This window comes from Sander lucioperca, chromosome 4, assembly GCF_008315115.2.
Source record: "Sander lucioperca isolate FBNREF2018 chromosome 4, SLUC_FBN_1.2, whole genome shotgun sequence".
NCBI classification, from domain to species: domain Eukaryota; kingdom Metazoa; phylum Chordata; class Actinopteri; order Perciformes; family Percidae; genus Sander; species Sander lucioperca.
This window is the reverse complement of record NC_050176.1, coordinates 31,336,833-31,364,639: the sequence shown is the minus strand read 5'-3', so window position 1 is coordinate 31,364,639 and position 27,807 is coordinate 31,336,833. Positions and strand designations below refer to the sequence as shown.

The 27,807-nt window shown below is 40.8% G+C and overlaps 1 protein-coding gene and 1 long non-coding RNA gene across 2 annotated transcripts in view; one reads left to right on the top strand and one right to left on the bottom strand.

Annotated features, from left to right (window-relative positions):
- Positions 1 to 27,807, bottom strand: part of LOC118494815 — a 112,353-nt gene that overhangs the window by 2,532 nt on the left and 82,014 nt on the right. The window lies entirely within an intron of this gene.
- cxxc4 (CXXC finger 4) lies at positions 871 to 27,159 on the top strand. Its single transcript, XM_031277036.2, has 3 exons — positions 871 to 1,068; positions 3,050 to 3,981; positions 26,256 to 27,159. The coding sequence occupies exons 2-3, from the start codon at positions 3,163 to 3,165 to the stop codon at positions 26,298 to 26,300; spliced, it is 864 nt and encodes a 287-aa protein (XP_031132896.1). The 5' UTR covers positions 871 to 1,068; positions 3,050 to 3,162; the 3' UTR covers positions 26,301 to 27,159.

The following is a 27,807-nucleotide window of genomic DNA, read 5'->3' as shown; positions in this document are numbered from 1 at the left end:
GGGGGGGGGGAATAATCCAGGACGCAGCTTGGAGTGATAATTTCATTTTAACTCAGAGTTTATAGGCTTCAACATGAACGAACGCACAGTGTCACACACATGGGGGCTCCTGGAATAAATGTGCCATGCGTGCCCGCGTTGTCAGCCTGTGGGAGCTATAGGCATGGGTGGCCAGCAGGCGGGATTTATAATGGTGATGAATCCCGGAGGTTTTAGTAATTACGGCTGTCGCTGGACGGAGGGAGAGGAGGGGGGGAACAACCCGGCGGAAGCATTTTATCTTAATCACAGCTCAGCTCCATTCAAATTAATTTGACAAGTTTGCCCAATCCTTATTAAAAGACGCATCTCACAAATGACACCCCCCCCCCCCCCCGCCTCCACTCTAAATGCCTCGTCATGAAATAAATGTATTTAAAAAAAAAAAAAAAAATTGTGAAGAAAAAAGAGGTTGCAAGACGCAGATGTTTCCCGTAGATATTTTTCTCCTTGCAGGGCGCCCTGAGCCATCCATCCCTCCCACCTCCCGAGTGTTTCTATAGTAATTTCCAGCCAATGATCAGTAGGTGTCCACATCCCTGCTTCCTCACCTCAGCACCAATCAGCCACACACAGCGACAGGAGACACGGACTGAGCAGAGAGACCAGGCAGACACACAATACAGCCCCCGGATCAAGAGGAGAGGAAACACCTACCCCCCCTCTGCGATTTCCCCCACTGCTTTTTCTACGACACCTTTTGGCTTATTTATGCACTTTCCAACCTTTTTTTTTTTTTTAACGTGACAAGAAAGTCGATAAAAATGGTCCTTTTGTTTAGAGCGCTCTGAACACACACGCACACACACGCACACACACACACACACACACACACACACACACACACACGCACACACACGCACACGCACACGCACGCACGCACTCGCCCTGCTCTCCTCCGGCAGCCTATGCCTGTGCGTCTTCTCACATCTTTGCATTATTATTCCCCTACGTATCGCTTCGCAGTAATGTTCCGTTACACGGTCGCAGGCTGGTAGCATCTTGGGAGCTCTTCTCAACAGGAACCTGGTAGGTGATGCTCTCTCTCGCTCTCTCTCTCTCTCTCTCTCTCTCTCTCTCTCCCCCCCCCCTGTGTCCGTCCATATTTTGCCGTCCACTTGCATGCGTTTTATCCCGCTTTTCCTGTCCCGATTTGTGTGTCCGCAAAGTGAGCCAGGCAATGTCGGATTAATTTTTATACAGTTTTATTTGCACTATTGCACCGCTCTCCCCTCTTCGGATTATCTATGCATGACCTTTGATCTGAATGTCTAGCACAGACCAAACCGAATGAAATTAACGGCATCGCGGTGCAGCAGCGGCACAATGGTTCGTCATCAGACGTGGCTTCTTTTTTTTTTACTTTTCTTTCTTCAATCACCTTCTCGCACTCTCCACCTTTCTCTCTCCCTCTCTCTCTTTCTCTCTCTCCTCTTTCCTCTCTCCCTCCTCTCTCTGTTTATCTCCAGCAAGTATTGAACATTTCTGTCTCTCTAAACTTTGTTTACAGGCTGAAAATCAATGTCCGTGACTTGATTGCCTTTGGGCTGCGTATTTCGCTCCAGGGGTGAATTGATTAAGTAATAATGACCCTGAGGAGGGCTGATCATTAAGCTAAGGAGGGTTTTGTTTACTGGTGGCTGCGGGTTGTTTTGGATGCCACGTCGACATTGAACCTGCAGATCTGGAATTTGATTTTTGGATAGGACTCTTGGTGGCACATTTGTGTAAAAATAATAACAATAGTTCAAAAGAAACAATGATGGATAGTTAAGTGCGTGATAGAAAGTGCATTGTGACTCAAATGCTTCATGTAAAAGGCACTGGGACAATATTGAGATTGAATAATTTTGCACTTTCAGGTTAAGGCAAGTATTTACCTGCTAAGACATGTTGAGTAGCTGATGCACTTCAGTATTCAGGAGGACTTTAATAACGCTACCCAGTGATCTCTCCAGTTCCATGTGTGTATATTTATAATTTTCTTTTTTCGAGACAGCTGCTGGGTAGCACCATGGAAGTGATTTGAAATGCTTTAGTGTTCCAGCAGTGGATCAGCTTTGGCAATTAAGAGTAGAAAGCCCAGAAAAAGGTAATGGAAATAGGGGGAGATGTGTCTAATGGGCTTTTATCTGTGGAAACCAAATCCAGACAGACTGGTGTAGGGAAAGAGAGGAAATGGAGCACACCCCATACAATGCACATGTACACAGTACACCCCCACTCACCCACCCTATCCTAAGGCAGCTGACAGTAGTTGGTCTGGTCCATGATCTGGATGTAAATCCACCGTTGGCTATCTGTGCTGTCATTGAGTAAATGTAATAGAGCTGGCCGTGAATGAATACCAGGTGCTCTTAAGAGGATGGACAAAGTTGGGTTTACATGGACGGGCCAACTCTACTATTTGGATTAGATGAAAAATGTGAAAATATTTAACTACGAAAGGTTTCTCCTGGCACCCAAAGCAGAAGATTTTTAAGAGCTTATATTGCAGGCCTGAGGTAAAAATCTGTGTGTTTGTAGCTACTGCTGTCAAACTCTGAATCCTGGTGGGGCTCTCCTCTAACTTTTCAAAAAAGTGAAAAGTGATATTTTGGATTGAATATTCAATATATGTTTTGATGAAATGTACCCTTGTGTATTAAAATGTATTTATTCATTCTGTTAAGTAGTTGATTGGACTTTTTTTCAAAATACGTAACAATACTTGACAAGACATCCAAAAACACTGTTGAAAGTGTGGCATCTTTTTTGAAGCATGCTAATTCTTTCCCCCATTATAATAATGACATGTTGGTCTGTCACAGCTATCACATTATTGTCACCAGATGAAGATCAGTTCTGACTATTTGTGATAGTTTCCATTTGAAAATGCAGGGCGTAAACAATGTGCCAGAAGATTCTTCAAATGTTCAACAGTTGAAGTAGAGAAATGAAATCTGATTAGAATGAAAACATTTGCCTCTTTTATGTGTAACTGTTTTTTTTGTTTTATTTTTGCTTTTAGCACTGGAGAAGATAAACCAGGATGGTAGCACACTGTTCGTAACCAGCTCCAGTTCGACAAAGGCCACTGTACCTCGCTCTCTTCTCCTGAACATTGACAACTATTCCTCAGCCATGGCTAACATAAACAATGCGCTTTGCATTGAAAACGGACAGAATGCAGATGTGTCTCTGTTACAAAAGGATAATCTTCAGGATGGTGGATTAAGCCAGCTTTTGGATTATAACGCAGAAATGGAAAGGTACAGGTCTTTTGCAAACTTTTATAAAACCAATGGGGCATTTCCACAGAAGATTGCCCGCATCACGACGCCCATTTTCCCCAGTGCTAGAATTGGCATGTCCCCTTGGAACTGCGATAACGCCATGCTCTGGGGAAGGAAATCAGCGGCAATAAACCCTAATAGGACCAGCATGCATAGAAATGACTCCCAGAGGCCGGGGAAGCCTGGCGTGCCGCCAGAGACGCTGCAAATGGCAAATAATAATTTCCTCTCTACCTTATCCCCCGAACACTGCAGACCTTTAGCAGGAGAATGCATGAACAAGCTGAAATGCGGCGCTGCTGAAGCAGAGATAATGAATCTCCCAGAACGCGTTGGAACTTTTTCCGCTATCCCGGCTTTAGGGGGCATCTCATTACCTCCCGGGGTCATCGTCATGACAGCCCTTCACTCCCCCGCAGCCTCAGCAGCCGTTACAGACAGTGCGTTTCAAATTGCCAATCTGGCAGACTGCCCACAGAATAATTCCTCGGTATCCAGTGGAAACCCAGCGAAGAAGAAAAGGAAAAGGTGTGGGGTCTGTGCACCCTGCAGGCGGCTAATCAACTGTGGTGTCTGCAGCAGTTGTCGGAACCGCAAAACGGGCCACCAGATCTGCAAATTTAGGAAATGTGAGGAGCTAAAGAAGAAGCCAGGCTCGTCGCTGGAGGTGAGAACCGGGGCTCTGCTTCCCCTTCTTTTGTTATTATCCCCTTGCACTCCAAAGCATTAACCTTTTCATCCAGTCACGTTCTAAGCCCTTGGAAATTGTTTCCATGCCCACCCATGCCTGAACATCCCCCCGGCTTCTCAAATCTGCCTACCCGCCTAGCCTAATTGGCAGTAATTAGGGGTGTTTGTGTGGAGCGCAAGCTGAGCTTGGCTCAGACACCCCTAATTGCTGCCAGTCAGGCTGGGGCTGGAACGCATCCGAACAACCCTGAGCTTGGCTCAGCTCCAAGCAGGGCTGGGAAATGGTTTTCAGCAGAGAGCCATCCCTCTCTGCACCCGGTCATTTTAACCAATTATGGAAACCGTCTCTGGATGGGAAGAATCAATATCCCGCAAAGTCTCAGCCTCTGACCACCAAGAGATGGTGAAAGTGATGGCAGGGATGCTGATTTCTCAAAACATACCCCAAGTTTTGTGTAGGAAGGGGAGTGAAACACCCAGACTGATCCTCTCCCACTGAAGCATGAATGTATTGTGCAGTAGAGTTGAGATAAAATCATTTTATATGATATTTGTGTCATTATGGCCAATCATGGCTCAATCTGAGGCATGCTACATATCAAGAAGGCTGCAGAGGCAGAAAAAAACATTGTCACATAGGAAAGAGAAAAACATATTAAGCAGAGGCTTAATTGACAAGTAGCAAGAGGCTTCATTAGACACAATCAGAGGGCAGTGTTGCTTTTAAAGGTTCATTCTAATTGATTTATTTATTAGCTGACACTTGGCTATCAAAGGCAAAGGCAGAATATGAATGTTAAGTTGCAAATATGGTTCTCTTTACCCTGAGAGTCTGAACTTGCTCACTGGCTTAACATGAGCTTGTATGGATGAGTCACCAACAAATGCAACCCAAGGGCCTGATGATTTGCTCATTAATTAAGTACTTACATAGAGAGAATAAAAAAGGTTAATTATAAAATATTACCTTATCTACTCATGGAAAAACACCATGGCTGGATTCCTTTGTTTATTGTGAACCTGTGCCATCAGATTGATTGATTGCTAGAATTCCTCATAGATTTTTTTGTTGTTGTTGAAAATGTTAATTTTTTAGCTGTGTTTTTCTTATTTTTTTGTGATGTAAAGATGTAAATAGTGATTAGTAAATTATGGAATTATGGAATGGATTCAAAGTAGATTGAGATTGTACCCGAATGCAAATGTTGCAGCTTTTTCTTGACCTCGTAGTGTTGACGAGCTCAATGTGACATAACATATTATTTATTCATATGATTCTCATCATTTATGTCTCATGTACTCTACAATGCAGTGCTACATGGAAGATTTCTGTCAGTTCAATCCCAGTATGACAGCCTGCCATCCACAGCTAATATTCTGATTACAATCTTAGTAATTGTTAATAAATTTGACAGGGGTCCCAAGCACGAAAATTGTTGCCACTTTGCAACTGATACAGAAATCGAGAGACAAAATTATTATTTTTTTCTTACCTCTTTAACCCAAAACAGGGGGTCAGTCATATAAACACACTTTGTGCAAACAAGCACTGTTCAAACCTACAGAAAACAAAAAAACTCTAACATTAGTGTCTGTATCATGACGCAAGAAGCACTACATTTAAGAAAAATGAAACTTGATTTTGAAAATACCCTAAACAAGGTGATTGGGGAAAACAATCACTATATTTTACTTGCTTTAAGAAAATGATACTTTTAGGACACACATTAAGGACAAAAAATGACTTGAAAGAGATTTTTGCAGTGTAAAATGAAGATATCCAAATTATTTTCATTTTGTGCAGCCATTAAAACCATAGTCATACTGTATTTCATTTGGGATTTTGTCCAGTAGCTTAAAATGAGTGTTAGAACAAGCTGAAACAAAAGGGAGACAGTGTGGAAAACTCTAACTCTTACTGTGGTAGAAATTATGAGGAAACCAGAATTTAAGAGGTTAAAAAAAGGGGTCCCTGATGGGTTATAGGTTGGACGTGTTAACCATAGAAATGGCCATCAGAAGCTTGTGTTGACTCCATATATCGTGTACTAACAGGTGTCATCAAACAGGTGTCCAGGAAGCTAGCCTCCTGTTCATAATGCATGGGTAGACACACTTTTGGAAAACATCCATTTGCAAAGACGGTTAGAATTACCAAGGGTGTGAAAACCCCTCAAACGAATCCACACTTGCTTTTAAAAGCTCCTTCCCTGAGTTCCGTAATTCATATTATGGACTTCTCCAGCAGTAATTGTTATTTGGATTCTGCATCTGTAATTACAGGCGCACCTTCTGCTGCAGAAATGGGTTAGAGTTTAAAGGCATCTCAGAGGTGAGAAGTTGTGCTCTTGCTTCAACAAACTTTTATACATGACAAGGTTCCCTTTTTTCCACCTTAGTCTGTGGTGCAAATGGATTGAGAAGTTTGAGGAATCAGGTGCTGAAGTAAGTTTAGAAGGAGAATTTACAGCCCATGTGTGCAAATTCACACGTGAAAAGTAAAACGTTTGCACACTCTCTCGCTCTTTGTTAAGATGTACCCAAACACACTCTTAACACATACTCACGAACAAACACACGCACCAAACATGAGCCAAGCCAAGCCGAGTACCTTTTGCCTTGGAAGAGACGATAAGCTACTGGCAGCCAGTTAGATTTGGCTGTCAGTGTTTTCCACATGGGAATCACCCTGAACTAATTATATCTTAAGCAGCGGTGGAAAATGCAAATCAGAATTTTACTCACACCCCTGAAATCGGAGAGCCAATTTAATCTAATACCCCCTTTAATTTAGCGCGCTAATGCAAGGCCCTAGAGAATTGCCCTGTGTCACTGCTGTGCTGTTCTGCAGCAGATTCTTCTCTCTCTCTCTCTCTCTCTCTCTCTCTCTCTCTCTCTCTCTCTCTCTCTCTCTCTCTCTCTCTCTCTCTCTCTCTCTCTCTCTCTCTCTCTCTCTCTCTCTCTCTCTCTCTCTCTCCCTCCCTCCCTGGCTCCAGGATGGATTAGTCTGGCAGAGGAATCTCATCTAACCTAACATTTCCAGAGCAGTTACCTTTGCTTAGCTTGAGCTCCTATGGCTCAAAGGTCCTTCATTAACTTTCAAATGCAATAATACTCGTATGTGGGCAAGCTGCGTCTTCACCTCTCTATTTACCTCACTCAACTTTGATTTCTCCAGAGACTAATGAAAAAGGGACTTAGCATTTTCCTAAATTTGGTAAATGCTTGCCAGCTTGTGTTGCTTAACAGATTGATTATCATTGTGACACTAACATTAACACAGCGTGAGGGCATCCACATGTGTTGTGTATGGTTTCTAATCTTTTTGGCTTGTGGCCCCTTTCAAATGAGTAGTTCTGACCCCTCATCACAGGTTATGGCATCAGTGGACATTCGTGAGCAGTTCCCCTAAACAGTTCCCCCAAACATTGATTTTCCTTCTCAGATTGTTTCATTTGAAGGATTTTTATACTCCTTAAGCGGTGAAAGGCCTCAAAAGAAAAAACTTAGAATAATCAGAAAAATGGACATACTTTTGTGTTAATTACCTTGTGACCCTTTAGATTTATCTTGGAACCCCTGAGGGTGTTCTATGGTACTTGGTATTCAGCATCCAACAAGTGTTTCAATGGTAACACAATGCTTTAAAATAATCGTATAATCTTAAAAAGCAAAACATGAAGTCACTGCAGCTCCACAGTGAGGTTAACAATGGCTTTTTAAGGTCTTTTCAAAGTTTATGATACAAGTTTATTATAATTTCAACAGGTTTTATTTCAATTGAATTCAGTTTATTGGCGACATTTTATATTGCTTTTATGAGTTAAGCTAATGTGGGGGTTTCCTTCATAGTTTTTAAGACTGTATACATCTTATATACATTTTCAAATATTCTGTAAGGTTGTAACTCAAACTTTATAATAATCTTTCACTGAGACTTCTTAAGAAATATACACAGTTCCTACAATTCATCATTTAATTTATATAGTCATTAGTGGATTGGATTTTTAAACATGACACTGAAACAAGTGCTCTAGTGTTAATGTTCTGACATAAAACCACATTACTTGAAATAGAGTAATAAAGACTTCATAGCTATTATGAATTAATAAAAAGGCCTTTCAGAAGTTGAGTTTAGCACAATATTTGTTGAAAGTTATACACACATATATATATATATATATATATATATATATATATATATATATCTGTGTCTGTTTTTCACTGTGTTGTGCAGTCAGACATTTCATTTAATCAACACAACAACAAAAAGTCTGACCAATGTAATGAAATCTTACAGGACGCTTTCAATCTAACATCTAACCAGACTCTGAAAACATTTCCAACATATGGATTTGACATGTACACTGCATGTATTATTTATGTGTTGTGTGATATGTTTCAAGGTTTTGCTTGTGAATGTCTCAATAATGCAGAATCAGGAGTTTGATGCACAGATAGATGTCTAAACAACATTCTCCTCACTATAAATATACCTTATTATATTCTCCTTACTTTAACTATATTATTTGATAGAAACATGATCATAGGATTTTAAGTGCCAGCTCATTGGGTAGTTGACTACATTGACAGGAACACTTGACTTAAACAGCACTTCTGTTTATGCCATTCATATTACTGATTAAGACAAAGAATTCTTGAAATGACAACATCCAAAGGGGCTTCAACTTGATTAGTAGCATGACACGGTGTAGCCTAGTAAAAGCAGGAAAAGGGCAAAACTAAAATCTAATTGAACAGATTCCTCCTTTCAATGAACATGTCAAAGGCGAGCGTCAAGACGTGCAGGAAAACAGCATCCTCGAGTAAGGGGATCTTCTGTGTCTCCCTCTGCTCTTTGTGTAGGGTTGATATGACGACATGAAATGGGTGAGATGAAAAGGTGGCATGGCTGCCTAGAAACCTTTGCAATTGTGATAAAAGACAAGGCCCAAAATGGTAGGAAATGGGAACTTGAGGAAAATAGCTTGGATTCAGCCCCTTAATGAGAGCACGGGAGCCAAATAAGCAACGGCAGCCAGGTCTAATTTGTTTTAGGTGTGCTCAGAATAGATAAGGACAAATCTGTGGCCTTCACACCCTCCCCCAACCTTTGCCTCCCAGGAGATAACACTGAGTGCTGCCAGCCAATCTCCGTGGGCAAAGGAGAGGGGGTAAAGAAATAATAAATAAAAAAAAAAGGAAGAAGGTAAAGCCTGAGGGACAGACGGCCTTTAGATCTGCAGATCTCCAACTTACTGGATTTATTCAAGCTTTAAAACTGCAGATTAATTTGGTCGCAGAGGTCTGGGGTGTGTGAAGAAAAGGGAAAATGAGGCCGTACACTGCCGCGCATCTCAACCTAAAGGGCAACCTTAAGCTCCTGTCAAGACAATAGGATTTTGCCATCTAAATCACGATGCAGACCGCTTAATTATACACATCTTCCCTGCAAGCTACCCTCAGCTACTTAAGAGCATGGGTCCCCTTATTCATTTTCATGCCCTTTTTCCCCTAGATTGGTCGTGCCGTGTGGATTTTCTGTCAGCTTCCATTTGCACCGAGTAGCTGTCCTCCTTAGGCCTCAGCTGTGCTCGAAAAGGCACAACCGCCCAGCACTGTTAAAGAATTCATAGTTTTTTGCCACTGCCACCAATTAAGGCCAAAGTGTAATCGGAGGCGTCTGGACGATGCCCTTACATTATGTGGTCTGTTGCCTCTTCTGCCCCTGTTTGATTTAACATCCCTGGTTCAGTGGTGAAAGAGAACTCATTGCCATTGTCTTAAGAGGGAGAGAGGGAGAGAGATGGGGGTAGGAAGCAGCCCAGTGGAGGATGGACAGCGTGAAAGAGCAGGTGCGGGGGGACGTTAATGTGTGGCACTTTAAATTTTAAACAGATGAAAATCAATTATTGATGCTGACTCTGACTGAGAAGTTAAAAGGTATCTCGTCATTACTGAGAGCCTGTGTAAAAAAAAAAAAAAAAAAAAAAAAGTGAAAGAGAAGTCTTCAGCAAATGCATCATGTAATGAGCGCATGAGCATTGCAACTAGGTGTTTTTTGTTCTCCATAAAAAAATGATGTGATCTTGACTTATTTTGATTCCTGCACATATCTTATCTTTTGGATCTAATGCAACATTTTTTACAAAGCCCTTAAAGAAATATTGCCCTGAGTTAAGTGCAACTAGGCCAGTGGCAAATAATTGAACTGATGTAACATTACAGTAAGAGTAATGTACAATAGATTAGAAAAGTTGTTCTTGAACATGGTATTTCCCATTTTCAAATCAGCTACTGCCAAATTCCTCCAAAAGGCATATTGACGCTTACTTTGTGGCTTTGTCATATTCCTGGGCATAAGCTATATTACAGGATCCCTACAGAGATATACATTTTTGTTAAAGAGTAAGATCCTTTTTGTTTCACCCACTCTATTTAAATAAACAATAGTTTTAATGTCTATAGAGCCAGCAATTTTCACATGTAAATGGGTAAATTAAGGGTTTATGTCAACCAAACCACAGTGATTATTGTTGGAACAATGGAAAGGCGAACCAAGACAGCTTTTGATAGTTGTATATGTTTCTGTAGAACTTGAATGAAGTGTATTTTACGATGATAAAATTGGTGTTTCTTTAAATGAAGTCTGGTGGGTTTGGCGACAGCGATTTTGGGGTGGTTTCATGTTAAACAAAAAGGATCTTACGCCAAAAAGGTCAACCTTTGTAGGGATCCTTTCCATAATGTTGTCAGACACTTAGAAGAATAATCTGAGCATATCAGTGGCAAAAACAAGCACTAGTGGACGAAAATTGATGGTGCGCGATTGTCCATTAACGCTACATTGCAGCTTGTTTTGTGCATCACAAGAGAAATTGTTTAAAATAAGACCTTGAAATGATCAAGCAAACAAGAAATAAAACAGTGAAGAAAAAAAAATTACAAACATGAGACAAAAGCCAGTTTAAGAAGAATGGTTAGATTGCTAAGAGGGCAACAAGTCACCAACTAATAATAAAGAGTTAAAATAACTAAAGTGTAGAGAAAATGCTTTGTATATGATGATTTGTATTTCTGTCTCTCTGTCTCTCTTACTCTCTCTCACTCAAATGATGGATCTCTATGACAGACCACTAAATTACAGTTCTTCTATCGATTTCTAACATTTTTCCTCAAGTCAAACCTCAACATTCTCCTCACTGCTCAGAACACTTGCTTCCTGCTATGGGTCTGGATGACATGATGCTTCTTCGTGCCTAAAATGATGACATTACCCTGGCCATGATGGGTTCACTGACTGTAGACCAGCAAATTCAGGGGTCCATTATTGATAACTCCTTTTATCACTTATAAACAGAAACACTACTTAAAAGTCTTCCTTGTTGGTGCAAGTGCTTCTATAAATCTAGTAAAAAAGTGAATGTGGATGTCATGAAAAGAATCATGTGAACAGGATAGTTTCTTGCATTGCAGTGCCAATCAGTTATTTATTTGACCATATAAATTACAGGTACTGTATATTCACATGTATACTATAGATTGAAACGTTGTGTGTTGTTCAACTAATCATAACTAAAACCATAGGACTGCGATTACAAACATTATGGATGTAAAGAGCATCAGAAAAAAATGATTTAGTTTTACTTGTTGTCTTGTCTTGTATTTTGGTGATGTTGCTCCTCTACCGTAGACTGGGTAAACTAAGCCCGATCTGCTGGCGATTTGATTTCGCCCTGCAGCTCAGGCTGGAAACCTGTACATTTATCTATCCTTCTTCCGTTACAATTTTGCGGGGACCAATCACAAACTGGCTTATCCACCTGGCGCGCTATTGGCGGGTTTAACACGATGACAGATAGAGAAGCGACCAAGCAGCTTCTTGTTTACATTCAACATAGCGACCACCGAAGCGCAGCAACCCGTTGATGCCGCTGTCGCTGCTACGTCACCCGGACCGTTGGTCTGATTGGTTGAAGGACTATCTAATTGCGTACAGTCATTTGAACTATGCCCATTGATCACGCCTCTTGTGCAGTAGAAAATACAGAGCAGACTCTCCAGACTAATGTTCAATCTTAAAAGATTGAGCTTGGTCTGGTGATAGCCAGACTACCTCTACCGTCCTTTTTTACATTTGGATCACAGATTGCACCTTTTAAAAAGTTGTTTTCTTTGGTAGCAACTCTTAAATCTGATATTTCCCCCCCCATAGATTTGTGTATACTTGATGGGTTAAAAGCATAGAAAAACATCAGAATGGTCCTTTAACTTGTAAAGTGACTTGATGCACGTTACAATATTGACCTGCAAATAAAAAAGAAAACTCAAATCTTTGTTAACCTCATTGTAGTTGGCAAAACAGATAAAAACGTAATATACAGGGCCATAAAATTGCAGGTGTGTGGATGCCCTAATGAGTTTATATCTATAAGCTAAAGGCAGTAAATGACAGATGGCTTTGTGCCATTCAGCCAGAAAACTGACGTGAAAGTGCATTTGTGAGTGACAACTCGTGATGGGAAAAATCGGTCAACGTGGTTTAAGCGTCTCAGTTTCTGCAAGTCAAATCCTTGCATGCTGCCACCACCTCTATTGTGGCTTTGCTCTCGCATTATGAATATTTCATGGCAAGCATCTAACACCATGCCCAGAAAGATATTTCAAGGTTTTTTTCTGATAGAAACCCTGGGGTTAGAGAGTGTCACAGAGGCCTGAAGTAAGTCTGAGGCCCCCAGGCGAAGGATAGGATTTATGATGCACCGGTTGATGACATCAGGTGGATATTTTCTTTTTCTGCGCGGAGAGCCCCTTTGTCCTCCACGACTGATAAACCATTGAGCTGTTTGTTGTCACTTCTCTAAAGATCTGTCTGTGGCATTCTGTTGAGTAGAGAAATGATTTCAATCTGCTCTGAGTGCAAGCTGTGTTTTGACAAACTGTGACCGGTTTCCCCATCTGATCAGTGTAGAGCTGGAATGACTAAGCAGGGGGGAGTCTGCTTGGATTAGCTCTGTCTTAAATGCTGCCTTTAGCATATTACATTGCCCACTGGCTTTCTCCTGATGAGATCTCTCTTGTTTTTGTCTTTGTCAAGTTTAACCTTCCAGTTTAACTAAAGCCTGCTTATTCCTCATTTTAGGTTGCTTCAAGTGAAATATTAGTCTTATGACTCTGACTAGATGACTTTAATCCTTGTTTTTCTTTCTTCTTAGGAAGGGAGTTTTCTTACACACGCCTAGAGAGCTGGCCCTACAGTGCTATTGTATGTGTGTATCTCAGCTAAATGAAATAAAACCAAACAGTGTTGGATTTTCCAACTCAAATGCTTTAGTACCGTGGTTCCCAAGCTATTTGGCCCAAAATCTTGCTTCTCCAAAGATAAACATAAACGTCTCCGCGAACCTACAATACGCAAAGAAGGGTGTTATGGGTTATGGGCCGATTTAACTCCTTTTGGGAGGCAGGTTCAAAACGGAGCTGAAAACGGACGTAAACAGTCTACATACGTGTTTAAAACAAAGCAGTGTCCAGTTCGACCAAAGATTAAAGGACAATTCTGGCGCAAAATTAAGAGGGGGGTTAATAACATATGTGTATCGAGTTGAACGTTCTCTGGGATCTGTTTTCATGCTAATCGAATGTGTCTCTAGCTTTTAACAAGCTACCGCAAAACCGGTAGTTACCTGCTAACGCTAGCTTTCGGGGCATTTGGTAAATCACTATTTTATACCACTAACAAGGCTCAAAATAGCACCACACTTAAACGGTAGCATAATGAGGGTCCCTACATGCAAACCGAAGCATTGAGAACTTTGTAAGTGTACAGACAGTTTATTACAAAGATAGATTATAAAGACAGTAGCATTCGTGTTTACATTTGGGCGCCATCTTGGAAAACAGTCATGAGCTGTCGAATCATGAACGTCGTGCAACCAGTAACCAGTAACATAGCTCAAACACAGCGTTCGTGATTCGACTGCTCATGACTGTTTTCTAAGATGGCGCCTGTAGGAACCCTCATTGTAGGAACCCTCATTATGCTACCGTTGAAGTGTGGTGCTATTTTGAGCCTTGTTAGTGGTATAAAATAGTGATTTACCAATTGCCTGAAAGCTAGCGTTAGCAGGTGACCACCGGTTTTGCGGTAGCTTGTTAAAAGCTAGAGACACATTCGATTAGCATTAAAACAGATCACAGAGAACGTTCGACTCGGTACGCATATGTTATTAATTACAACATCCCTGTATATTTTAAACCTAAAAATAAACTGAAACAGCGTCTAGTCCACCCCGAAGACAAGATTCAAAAACATCAAAAAAGCAACCTGGTGTATGCGATTAAATGCAAAATGACACCATCTTCTCTGGCAAACACAAATGGACTACATCTTAGCAGTCATGTGACTTCATGCCATGAGATCATGTGACTGCCTTGTGTATTAAGGCCAGAGTTACTTCCTGTGCACACTTAACAGTTGTTAAGATGAAGGTGTCTGGATGAACACTGAAACGTCTTGTATTTTATATTTTTTAATCCAGTGTTTTTAAATTAAAGATTTGTTGAAACTACAATTACCTGGATGCATAAATGAGTCTCAATAGTTTTTTTTGCTGTATTTAAATAAAACACACATTCACAGCTAGGGCCACTGAGCAGCTCCACTGCAGCAGTTGGGGTTAAGGGCCTTGCTCAAGGGCCCACCACTGGTACTAATGAGGCAAGGCAAGCGCTGTCCCCCCTCCCAAGATTTATCCTGCCGGGGATCAAACAGTGACCTTCCTCTCACGAGAACACTTAGCACACCATGCCTATTTTCTACTGATAATCTAATCAAGGAGGTTTCATGCCCATCTAAGCCATAAAAAATGCCCCAACTGATAGACACCTGACATTGTCAATGTAAAAAAAATGGGAATTTTACTTCAGAAACAATGGGCTCCCAAAATAGCTCATCCCACTGTGTAACTCCATTGTGGTGACCCTGCATAAGTGTCTCAATTATTAAACATCTGTGATGACTTGTTGCAGGTTAGGTGGACAGTTTAAAATAACAGTTAAGGTGGACATTTTAAAGTAACAGTTATTTTAAAATAACAGTAACTTCTCTCATTTTGTGTCAATACCAGCATCCAGGGTCCAAAATTAACTTTTTGGTCTAAGTACCAATTGCAGTTAAACAAAAAAAATTAACTGGCGTACAGTTAGATATAAGACACAATGTCATTAAAACACTGCAGTTCATTGTATTAACACTGCTGTAAAAAAAACAAAAAAAACTGATCTCTCCACAAACCCTTATCTGTGAAGCGCCACATTCGGTAAACTTTCTTTTAACCATACTTCCAACATTTTTCTTTTCAATGCTACATCGATCTACTCCAGCAGTGCCGCCACATACTTGCAGACTTTCTTTGTTAATTTGACGGTGGACAGCAAGCGTCAATCAAAGAATCGTGATACATTATTGATGCAAAACAAATTGTGGTCAATCATCTTATGTGTTGTAATGATGAGAGTTTGTCGTGAATTTGGCCTATTTCAGCAACCTGCCTATGGCGACTGACCTCATTGATTTTATCCACCAAGGTTGATTGTTACATGCATTTGGTGGGTGGCGGGTCCTAATTATAGGCCTTGCCAGCATCTGTTGCTTATACATTCTATATAATAAGTAGCCTAATGGTATAAGCCAAGTAAAGGCACTGTACTTGACAGGTGCATAGTGGCTGTACATATTCAAATCTTTACTGAACTGACATTTTTCTTACTCACTGAATTTGATGCACAGATTAATTTGACTCAAGTCTCCATCACGCGAGTGCAATTAAAGATTGAACTTCAGCTGTGTGTATTTTCTAATCCTAAACTAAATATGATGTTGATTTACAGTAAATATGCAGAGCTCTGCGTATAGACCTTCTGAGTTTTAAGGGCTCCCACACAGATGCTGAGAAATCTGCTCAAAACAAGAAGGCCTGCTCCTATTTTGCATATCAATTTAACATTTCAGAGAACTGGCAGCATGTTGCCTCGCTTAGCCCTCGCTTCGTTACACCCACATGGCTTCTCGCCGTGCTTGCTGATGTCTTGCGCTATTCAAAGGGCTGCAACTTGGCTGAGAAATTGGGGATTTCCATAACAGATCCCTCAGGTATCTACACACTCAAACGCGTGTCCTGCTCATCTTCCCCCTCTTCCCCTGCTCCCATCCTGCAACGCCTGACCTTCTCCCCATTCACACTGCTCTGATTCTCTGAGCTCAATGACCTCACCGCCGCATCTCTTTGTTTTGTTTTCCTGAAATCTCAGCAGCACCTGAAAGCTTCTCTGCTGTCTCCCATTTAGGGCTTGCTCCCAGAGAAGAGTTAGCTTCTTAGTAGCCCTGTGTAAAATTGCTTTACTTGGACAAGGGTACTTAGGTGAAGCTAATTGAAATGGAGGCCAGCACTGTTGTACTTAGTAGCAGGTAGGTGATCCCGGCTACAGGCGGCAGCCTCTGACCCAAGGGTGCTGCCTCAGTATCTTCCTATGAGCGTCGGCTCAGCCTCCGTCTGTGTGGGCAGGGATTTTCCATGCATGATAAATGGAAGAGGTGTGGCGTCTGAGCGCTGTTTCAACTGCAGAAAGTCGCTCCCTCTTTAGCCTGGATATCTCTCACACTGTATGGATGCATTGTGTTAGTGTTATTATTAAAGCGTAAAAGACCATGTGAAATATGCGTCTGTAAGGTCTTGTTTCTGCCATTGCACCTTATTGTGATGACAAATGCTGATGAATTACTGGACAAAAAGATCTTGAGTATAAGCATTAGTTATTCATATAAGCATATGATATATATATAAATATATATAATTTTAAACGAAGATGCTTGTAAATATTGAACCCCCTTTAAATACTACAAATTTGGTTTTCCAAATAAATTTTTGAAGGAAACATAACTGCGATATCCTTGGTCTATAGGAGTTGTAAGGAGGAGGTCAGGACGGATGGTTGGGTGTACAAATGTGATTTCACGTACTGCATCTCCTGTATTTTAGATTTAGGCTGCATACGGCTAGGGAAAAATTTTAGTTAAATATTGAAAGTCAACGTGCCCCATTTCGTGTTTTAAGCAGATATTATATTACATGCTATATAATACACCTATGGAGGCTGGTGTATAACAAACACTGCACATTAATAAACACTTAAACATCTCCTTATGTCTGCTTACAACAACATTATAATGTGTTATAAACTGTTTATTTCATGTTTGTCTACTGATTATAAATGCTAAATAGGGGGGCTAAAAGTAAAGTTATTCCAAAATCTTTGCTTTTATCCACCATTAAAACCCAGTTCATGGTTTCTCGTAGTGCTCCTATCAGTTAATACTACCTATGGATACTGATACAGCTTCGTAGTCAAAGATATCATTAAACACAATGCTGAACACCTAATGAAAAACTTAAACAGGCATCCTCTGGCATTGTGGTGATGCATACCTTATAACCGCAGTATCCCGTGTTCTATTTCAGCCACAGACCTTGTGGACCATGTTTCCTATCTGTTGCTCAACTGTCAATAACCAATAGCATCAAGCAACATGGTTCACATAGATTGTTGGACAGGAAAAGCTGGTTAATACCCAAAGATGTGAAGGGTAAATTCAATTTGATCTCACATAAGGCAGAAATCTGGAGTTACACTGACAATGGTTTAAAACTTGCAAGCATCTTGCAATTTAGGCCACGCCCAATCAGTGATGTCACTGGCTCAGCAGGTGTTTTTCCGGCAGCTGATGGAAAACATCTGCTGTGACATCACCGATTGGGGCATGTCTAGAAGAGAGCTGCGGATTGCAGTTCTGAAATGTGATTCAGTGTGGATTTACCCTTTTCAAACATTTGACAGTTTCCATCAACATATACTGACTTCCTCATACAGCATATTGCAGTGCTGCCCCAGTTATACTGGGCTCGTTCCATTTCACTGTCCACTCAATGGCTTCCTCACTGTTTGATAAAAAGTGTATTTTCTGAAGCCACTGAGCCTTGGCCTGTCTCAGTGCAAACCCACTCTTATGGAGGGCTGGTAAAATATACGTCCTACAGGAATACTGCACTGTAATTACATTCCCCCATTAGAATACGGAGGCTTAGAGTCACACTGCACTCAGCCTCCAGCAGCACTTTGCCATATGGTCCGTCTGCGCTTCTCAGGCGTTATTTGGCAAGACTTTTGCAGAAGGTCAAATATCAAGTCAGAGGACTGTGCCAGAATTGCATCTATGCTAATTGCTCTCTCTCTCTCTCTTCCTCTGCTCCTTCATCCATCTCATGCTCCTCTGCTCCTCCCTCTCCCCCTCTCCCACTGAAGTAAGTAATCTGCTTTAGGATGTTTCTGAGATGGAGATGGATTTGGTTTTCCTTCGTTGCCCCTCAGCCTAATCTCCCCCCTGTGACCAACCTGCCTCTCCCAGGCAAAGCTCTTAAGCACACCATTACACCCCCCCCCCCACCACCACCACCACACTTCATACATGTCTAGTCAGCAAAAAAACTCCCAAATTCCCCTCATTACTCACAAACATCTGCAATACACTTAGCTTGATTTGCTCACACGGATGCCTGGTGCAAGGCTGGGCCTTGAATTAAAAGATTGTAGCTGTACAACATTTCAGTATTGGAATGCTATCATGACACTGGTGTACTTGAGTAAGGCTGGGTTAAAATAATCGTTTCTCAAATGAAAAAAACAATTTTTGCTTGAGTGATCTGATGTTGATTAATAAGATCCCAAAATCAATCTTATTATTTTTAATATGTTAAAAATGTTAATATTTGTTAGTCTTGTTAAGTAAAAAGAACTAAAGTTTTTTGGGGTCAATTCTTATTGTAAACATGAACCGGGTGCATTATGAAAAATATTTGATGGTTGCTTGTTGCTTGTGCGATTAACAGCATAAGTTCTCTGAGAATCTCTTTTATATCCAAGCAAAGTTGGTACTTCAGCTGAAAATTCCCTAAACTTATTGATATAGAATCGAAAACGTAATTGTTTCGGGACCTTGTGAATCGGAATCAAATTGATTTAGGAAATCATTGGTGATACCCAGCCCTATACTTGAGTTCTTTGTCTGTATGCATAAGTGTCGTGAGCATATTCAAGTGGGGTGGTTATCCGAATACACATGCTGTTACTCAATTTGTTAATATCTAAGACTGAAAGTCCTCCATTGGAAAATCTTATATGCTGGTGATCTGTGTAGAATATGAGCTGAAAACATTGCTGGTAAATGGGTTGACAAAATACTGATTTGTATGTAGCATTTACTAGTTGGTTAGGGTGGAGGTTGGTTTGACAATTTAATACAGTATAGTGTTGGGTGGTTTCATCTATTATAGCGCATCATATTTTATCAGTTCATCATAATGTTTTGTAAGTAAAATCTAATCTGTAAAGTAACTAGTAACTAAAACTGTCAAATGCATGTAGTGGAGTAAAAAGTAGAATATTTTCTTCTGTATTGTAGTGGGGTAGAATTAAAAATTGGCATTCAATTGAAATACTCAAGTACAGTACAAGTACCTAACATTTGTACTTGAGTACAGTACTTTAGTAAATGTACTCAGTTACCTCATCTCAACTAATTTCCAACCAAAGTCCCAACACAAGCAAAAACTGACAAAATATATAAAAAATCAAGTTAGAGTCAAGCTGAAATAGCATTAACTGCCCTATAATATTATGATTTACATTAAAGATGGTTTTATCCATTGGGATGTTCAGCGCGTTGTAATACCACTTTACTGTACCTTTAACAAATGTAAATTACCCAGCCAATAACAACTGGAGCAAAAATCTTTTGGGCCGTAAACAAATAAACCACAAAGCAGAAAGATGTTTAATTGCAGCAAATGCTTATTCCATTACAGTTACTTATTAACGTATAATCACCAGAATGAATGTTATTGATAATGCTGTATATATATGCAAGTAATATACAAGGTTTAAGCCTTTTCACAGTGAGTGTGTTTGCGTTTCGGTGTTGTGATGCAGGAGGCATGGCAGTGGCATGTGGATGAATAGATGAGTGGTCTGTCCGTGATAGTGGCCTTGGAGAGGTATCTTTTATAAACGACATTGGGTGGCTAGAATATTGGCTACAAGCTTCAAGATGAGATTTCAACCCCCACCCACCAACGCCTGCAACAGTGCAGGTGATGGATTGCTATACCTTCCAGGTTTGAGCTTGGCAACGCCCCAATATTCTTGCAGAATAAAGTGACAGGCAATATATAACGCATCAGTAAAGGCTGACTGCCCCCCCTCTTCTTTAGACCTCGAGATCGGCCCTGAATGTTTGGCTGGCTCCCAAAGCCCTTACGCACTTTCCTTACTCCTTTTTCCCGTCTCTTCCCAGTTTTGGCTTCCTCGCCACCAAGTCATTCCCCTGCATGTTGTCATTTTATATTGAAATGATCACAGGCATAACTTTTCTGACTGTAGTTCTGAGGTGTCAGATTTATTTGCTGCTTGCAAGGTGCGAGATGTTGGTGGCAAAAGAAGAAAACAAACTGGCTGACCTGAGTTTGCACACACATTTCATTTGCAGTCTTGATGCTGTGTGAAAGTGTTTGTAATTACGTTTAAAAAAAAAGTTAGAGTCCAGACAGCTAAAGCAATGTCAGCCGCAGTTTGTGTGTCAAGAGAGGGGAGGGGGACAGTGCTATTTATTTATATATAGTTTGTTTCTAGCCTGTCAGAGCTGCATCCAAAGGATGGCGGTTATGAAAAGTGGCCTGGTTCCTGGTCTGTAAGTTAATAAATAATGGGTATTGTCAGGGTAATGTATGGGCCATGTGCTATAATGAGCATTCTGAAACACATCAGCACACTCCCACAGGCTGCTATTCAACCTGCCCAGTGCCACTGTCTCTCCCTGAGATTACTCCCTTCCTTCTCCCTTTCTGTATCCCCCATATCTGTCTCTGCCCTGCTTCTATCCGTTTCATCTGTACTCAGATTTTTCTTCCACACTACACGTTTTTTCCACGATACCTTCTCATCTCTAACACTTTTTTTTATCTCAGAGTATGAGTAGATTCTTAAGAATTCCTAGACAGAAAAAGAGAGGGGGAGGGGGGAGAAGACGAGCTTCTAGTTGGCTGGAGAAAAAAAAATCTACCCGCAATTATGATAAATTAAAAGTTTTATGATGCTTGTGTGTGCCGTGTGTGTGTGTGTGTGTGTGTGTGTGTGTGTGTGTGTGTGTGTGTGTGTGTTGGTGGGAGGGAGGGGAGGGGTGGGGGGGCCTCTGTGACAAGGCTGGCTGGGAGCATAGAGCTGAGGGTTAGTGCCAGACATGTCTCAAGAGAAACCGGGGCACATTTGCAATCACCCCGAGTTCAAAAGGGTAATTTATTCACAGTTCTGTGGTTAAAGTAGGGCTGCTCAGAATGCCAGTGGGATTCTGCTGGGAAGCAGAGTAGTAGACACATTATTTTCATTTTCTCTCCCCTTCTTTCTTTTTTTTTTTCTGTCTCCCTCTCTTGCTTTTTCCCTCATCGTCCTCTTCATCGCCTGTTGTTGTTCCTGCAACCCCTGTGTGCCATCTTTTAACACACGCCGGCGAGCATATTTCACTTTTACACTCATCCGCATTGACGTCCTGGTGCTGATTGAATTTTGAGGCGCTGCGGCGTCTGCCATTATCATCCTCATCGTCATGAGTGGTTTATCTCTGGCCCCAGCTCAATGTGACGCCAAGGCTGCAGGGAGGGGGGGGGGGGCAGGGCCGGGGTGGGCTGAGGGTTTGAGGACTGTTCATGTGTTTTTATTATTTGTGTGGAAAACATACGGAGGATTGGCCTTAACCTGGATCTTAAAGGTTTGTGGTGGGAGGTTTATGTTGTGTGTGCATGCATGACGAGCAGCCTTTACAGAAGCTGCTTTAGTCCGGTCAGTTTGATTCTGTTTCAATGTCCCGTTGTAGCCAGCGCCGTCTTCCTACCACCTCGTCTCAATCAGCCAACGTCGTGGCTTCAGCATTAACTGCACCTGCCAGGTTCGGTTAGGATCACAGGGTGTCATGGTTGCCTAGGGACCTCACACTGCCTCGCCAGAATCAGCAGAGAATTATTCCACCACATGTCAGTTTTTACTGGGTTGTTATCACCGAAAGCCACCGGCAGACACTGGGAATACACTGTCTACTGTGGTGGTGTGGTGGGGTTAATTTGAGGTCTGGAGAAATCTCTTCCTCCTCCTTTACTCAGTTCAATACTCGGTCGTGTGCATTCATTGCCAGAGCGGGAAATTGTCTTTCCCTCGGTGTGTCGTTGTAGCCAGGTTGTTATGCATGCTCTGCTGCAGAGGCAGCGGTGTTGACGTGAGGCTGAGCTGCTGCCACAGCATCTTGATTTGAGGTGAAACCTGGGTGTCGCTCCAGTGTCCCTGGTGTAACACTATCAACCCTTACCTTCTCCCTACTTTTCTCTGTCCTTCTCCCTGTATCTCTTTTATCCCTCTCTGCCTCTCCTTGTTGTTTCTGTATTCTTGTGTCTTTTCTCCCTCACTCTCCCTGGCGGTTGATGGAGTGATTTTGAAGGCGCATGCAGGTGGGGGAGCAGACAACGCAGAGCTGTGCTAATTGAGCCTTCTTTGTGCCTGGTCACTGCAGTGTGCTGAGGCGAGGAGGCCTGGGAGTGAATCCAAGCAGCACTCAAGAGCCCCACAGGATCGATAACGCGGGAACTTAACAAAACAGAGACATGCCGAGTGCCCAGATCAGGGTCATTATTGTCTCTGGCGAGCCACACTTCCACCAGGGACTGATCAATGTGAGAATATGGATCAAGATAAACATTCTCACCTCTCCTTTTCTCTACTCTTTGCCTCAGCTCTTAGAGCATCCCGTTCTAGACCGAGAGAGCAGAGCTTAAGACTGAAATTGCCCCTGTGGATGCACCATATCCAATGTGGATGTGCACACCATATCCACAACATCTAAAGTATACATGCTTGTTGTGCCTTCGTTCCTGTGCCTTAATAGGAAGACTTGTCATAGTAGTCATATGTTTTATAGGACATTCTTGAAGCTCAATGTTCTCTTTTTTAAGGACTGTGTTTGTTGAGATTCACTAGCTTGGCCTTTATATGTAAACTTGTATTGGCTAAACTGCAGATTAGTCACATTCCAGGCTTTGTCTTTTCAGCTCAATTTTTGTTGCTATAAATGTCTGGTAGCATCACCATGTAAGCTCTTTACTATTTAATTTTATCAGAGAAAAATACATTCAGTTGACGGGTTAGTAGGTACACTAAAACTAATGCTGTCTAATACAACAGTCCTGTAATAAATCCTACCTTCATGAAGGCTATAATGATCAGTTTTTGTTGAAACTGTTTGAGAGGTGTTGATTCAATTGGTTTGATTGGTTTGTGACACTGCTGAATTGTATTGAATTGTATTATACTGACAGGTGTTACTATTATTGTTTTCCATTCCATTTATAGGAGGGTAGGCTAATTAATAGAAACACCTCCTCTCTGTAATTTCATTGAACTTAGATATCTAACAATACTTTGCCTGTGCAGACTTCATTCATATTACATTTTATCTTTGTTCAGCATTTGTATAATTATGTGGTTCTCTCCACAAAAAAAGTGGTCAGTTTGCCATAGAAAGTCATACTCACATCATCCATGTATAGCTCAGGGACATGGTTATGTGGTTTTTATTCTAAGAACTTTAGACTATTTTATTTATACTAATTATTCTTATTGTACAGTACACCTATGGCCACTGCATACGGTCACAAAAAAACACATTCAAATTTAGCAATAAAACTAATTCTCAATGTTTTTGGTGGTTCAGGTGATTAGAAAACTCTCAGTGTAACTATGGTCAAATATGTCACCTTTGTTTCATGCCACTCACCCATCCTTCCTGTTTTTCTCAACTATGAAATAGCTGAAAAATCAGAAATTACATGAAAATGTTTTTATCAAAGCCTAATTGCTTCCCAAAATGATAAAACATAATTAATGGAGCATTGGTGACACAACAAGGAGGCAGGCGTCAGCTCATTGCAATTAAGCAAAAAAAAAAGCGTCTTGACCCTTCAAAACGAAATGGTGTTTCATTTCATCCGTGGCTTTAAATTGGTGATGATGGTATCCTGCTGTTCTGGGTCCCTCCATTATTCACTTGGAAGGATAACAGTAATTGCTTAATGTGGTGTGAAAAAATGGTAAATGGTTGCTACACACATAGGAAGGAATGTATGTGTCCAAAACTAGCGTGATGTTGAGACAAACAGCACCTGTCTACATGTAGTTGATATTTAGTGTAGGTTCTGTCCCTACAGAGATTAGGAAGAATATCCTAAACTGTCATCATTAATCATTTACTGTTTTATACCTAATGACTAAACACTTTGCTGTGAACCTTACAGGTAATGGGACTGGGGTCCCAAGAATGATTTGTTGTTATTGGAGGATGTATAATAGACAGAGTTGCTGATAGCCTTATCCGATGGGGGCTTTGCAGACCTTTAATGTTTCTTCTAATTAATTATTATTGGGGTTGTTTGATTGGTCTATAACTTTTAAGTTGAGTAAAGCAGTTATTTTATGTAAAGCCTGAACCTGAATCTGAAAACAGCTGAAGAGCTGTTTGTGAATAGTAGGGCTTTTAAAAATTACGATACCATTACCAATACCACTATCCTCAAGTGATACCGATACCAATAGAGTACTTCATTCAATATCCATCATGTGAATAGAATCATTCAGTTGCATTAAATGGCACCACCACTCCATTACTAGCTTCTGCCGTAGTCACACAGCGCATTAAATCAAAGAACGCTTGTGGTGATTGGCTGCGAGCAAAACCATGGAAATAGTCTTTTTTTCTAGATCTGGGTACCAAAGGATCGAATGCAGGCATCCTTCGACTGAAGAAGTTTCTATACTACTCGGTACTGCTGAAATGTATTCTCTGTAAGCATAATCTGGTTGGAATGCATCTTTTGTTAAGCGCTTGAAGATCCAATAATCACTAAAGCGTATATCATGCAAGAGAGACAGTACAAACAAATGGAATGGTCAAAGTTGTCATATTGACATTTAAGGTGTATTGATTGACGTCAACTCATGCACTGAGTAACTTGCAAGAAAGAATTTCACCTTAATAGTTTCCGGTAGCCGCAGGCTGAAAAATGACTTAAATAGTTAATCAATCATCAAAATTGTTTCTTTTTTTAACAATTTATGAATTTTCTGCAGATCAACTAATTGATTAATCTACTAGTTGTTTTAGCTCTGCTGTTGTGCATTAGACAGAACTCCTCACACATGTAAAACAAAAAAATAACAAAAAAAAAACAACAGAATTTTGTAAAATATCAACATGATATGACCATACATGAATCCACCGAAAGTCGATATACGTCAATATTAAATTATTGCCCATCCCTATCCTACACTGAGAATGTTTACATTTGGTCCATAAACTGTATTAGTAGGAGTCTGGTGCTGAAGCTCTCATCAGCATGCCTTTAAAAGAGCCACAGATGACACTTGGTATTAAAATGTCAAATTGCTCTCCACTCAGACTAAAGTGATTTTAGTTGTGATTATGCACTATTTCTCCCCTGTCAACAGCGAGAAAAAAATAATAATCAAAAAATGTGCTAATTGGTCATGGGGATTGGTGGAAGACTTCAGTATTTTATGTCTTTGACTTCCAAATGAGTTTGGGAAAGGAGAGGCTGTCACTCTGGCATAGAGGTTTTGCGGAGAAGGAGGAGGGGCGGCTGCTGGCGCGGCCTCAAATTGAAATGATGCACCGTTCCCCCTCACTGCAGCCAGAGCTCGCAGTAATTAAATGCCTCATTGTTGCTTCTTGGGAATTTGTATTGAATATTTCATACAGCGTAATTATTATTTGGGTGTGGGTGGGACGTGGATGTAATCACCTTGGCTGGCTCTTTGATGAAATACTTGGTTTGGTGGTTGTGCTTTATAACTGCTTTAAATGCCCTTCTGGGCTTTTACTTTACTTAATGTCCATGCTATTTCAAACTGCTCTTATCCAGTTCTGGTTATACTATTATTGAATGTTGGCTTCCAAATCTGTTGGTACTTTCTGAATGTATACGCTTTTTTTGTAATTTGCTGAAGAGTAATACATGACATGACAATGGCATGACCTCGAAACCTGCAAATTAAAATGTGTCCTTCACATTTTGTCTCCCACAGAGGACACCGGTCAACAATGGTGAAGCTTTTCGGTGGTTCTTTTAGAGAGGCGAGCCATGGCTGCCCCATCCAGCCGCAGGAGGACAGGTGGGACTCTTGACTCTCTGCCAGGAGCACTTAATGGGTTCACAGGACCCAACGCGCCCAACACATTTGAGGAGGACGAGAGAAGAATAGTGGACAGACAAAAAGATAAATGGAAACATAATGGTGTTGTTTTAACTCTGTAATTTCCTTTTCTGTGTAATTATTGTACCTTTTGACAGTATCATAATGTATATTTTTGGTGTCTATGAATGTGTTTTCAGTGTGGCTGTAAGTTTACAGCCAATCCTATGTAAAGGACTCAAACAGACAATCATACTGATTCCGTCAAACCGAAGAGGCCACAAGGATTGATGATGTAACAAACACAACACACTTTACTCTGGAGCAATAATCTATTCTGCTGATTATTCTTCAACCTTTCATTTCTGTTGACTCTTGAATTATTTTATCAAGCTGAATCATCTTCTAGTTTTGTCTTTTGTTTCATTTGAAAAAACATATTTTTGAAATGCCACGCTAATGTTAAGACCGTCGCTGGCAGTGTGATGTGTCTTGTTAAGAACGATGACGTGAAGGACGGCAGCAGGGCTTCTGTGACGGACTTGTTGACGCGTTTTCTCATTTGATTGGACTCACTGCAGAACAGGGCACATTGTCTTGTGTGGTGAGTTTCACTTCTTTAAAATCCGATTGGCTGTCATTTGATTGTGACAGCAGCAGACGTGTACGAGTCAGACTGCTGTCTGGAGGTCATATTTTCAAAGATGATCTCAAAGTACATGTTTTCAACAAAACTACGTATGTCTTCAAACCTTTTTTTTTTTTCTTTCACTAAAGGTTGTATCTGTCTAAAAGGTAGAGAGTAATGCCAGTAAAGGAATTGTATGTTATGTTGAAAACATTCAAATTTAGAATTAATTACAGTACACTATACATATTTGACATATCAGATGTTGTTCTGGAGCTGAGGGATGTTCTGGACTTTTCTCGTGCCGAGTAAAAGACCGTGCTTTCTCCTGCAAAGTAAAGTTAACACATTCCAAAAACAAAATTATTCAATAAGTTACTCATTGTCTTAAACCCTATTGTTGCATGTGTAAATGTGTTTTGGTTTTAAAGATTACTAAGAATTTGTATATCGTTGTTGTGATGCTTTTATGTGTTAAAATAAAAAAATGACTTCATTAAAAGACATCTTGACAGTAAATGTTTGATGTGACGGATTCTCCAAAGATAGGAAAAATAAATCCACCAATGTAAAAAATCTGTGATCAAGTATGATCACTTGATAAAAAAAACATTTTTCTATTTTTTTTTTTTTTTCTCCTGCAAAGCATCAACAGAAATAACAACCAGGAGGAAACGGGAGGGGACGGGAATGAAACAGCATTGGTTGCCTCCCCAGTCACGTAGTACCTTGAATACTAAAATGTTGCACAGAGAAGAGTGGTTCCCAGAGGCAGCAGACTTTAAAGGACTAGTGAAATCCTATGTGGTTTGTCAT

Coding starts and splice junctions, on each gene's coding strand:
- cxxc4 (XM_031277036.2), top strand. CDS start 3,163: ATGGCTAACATAAACAATGCGCTTTGCATTGAAAACGGACAGAATGCA. Junction 3,982..26,255: donor AGCCAGGCTCGTCGCTGGAG/GTGAGAACCGGG, acceptor TGTCTCCCACAG/AGGACACCGGTCAACAATGG.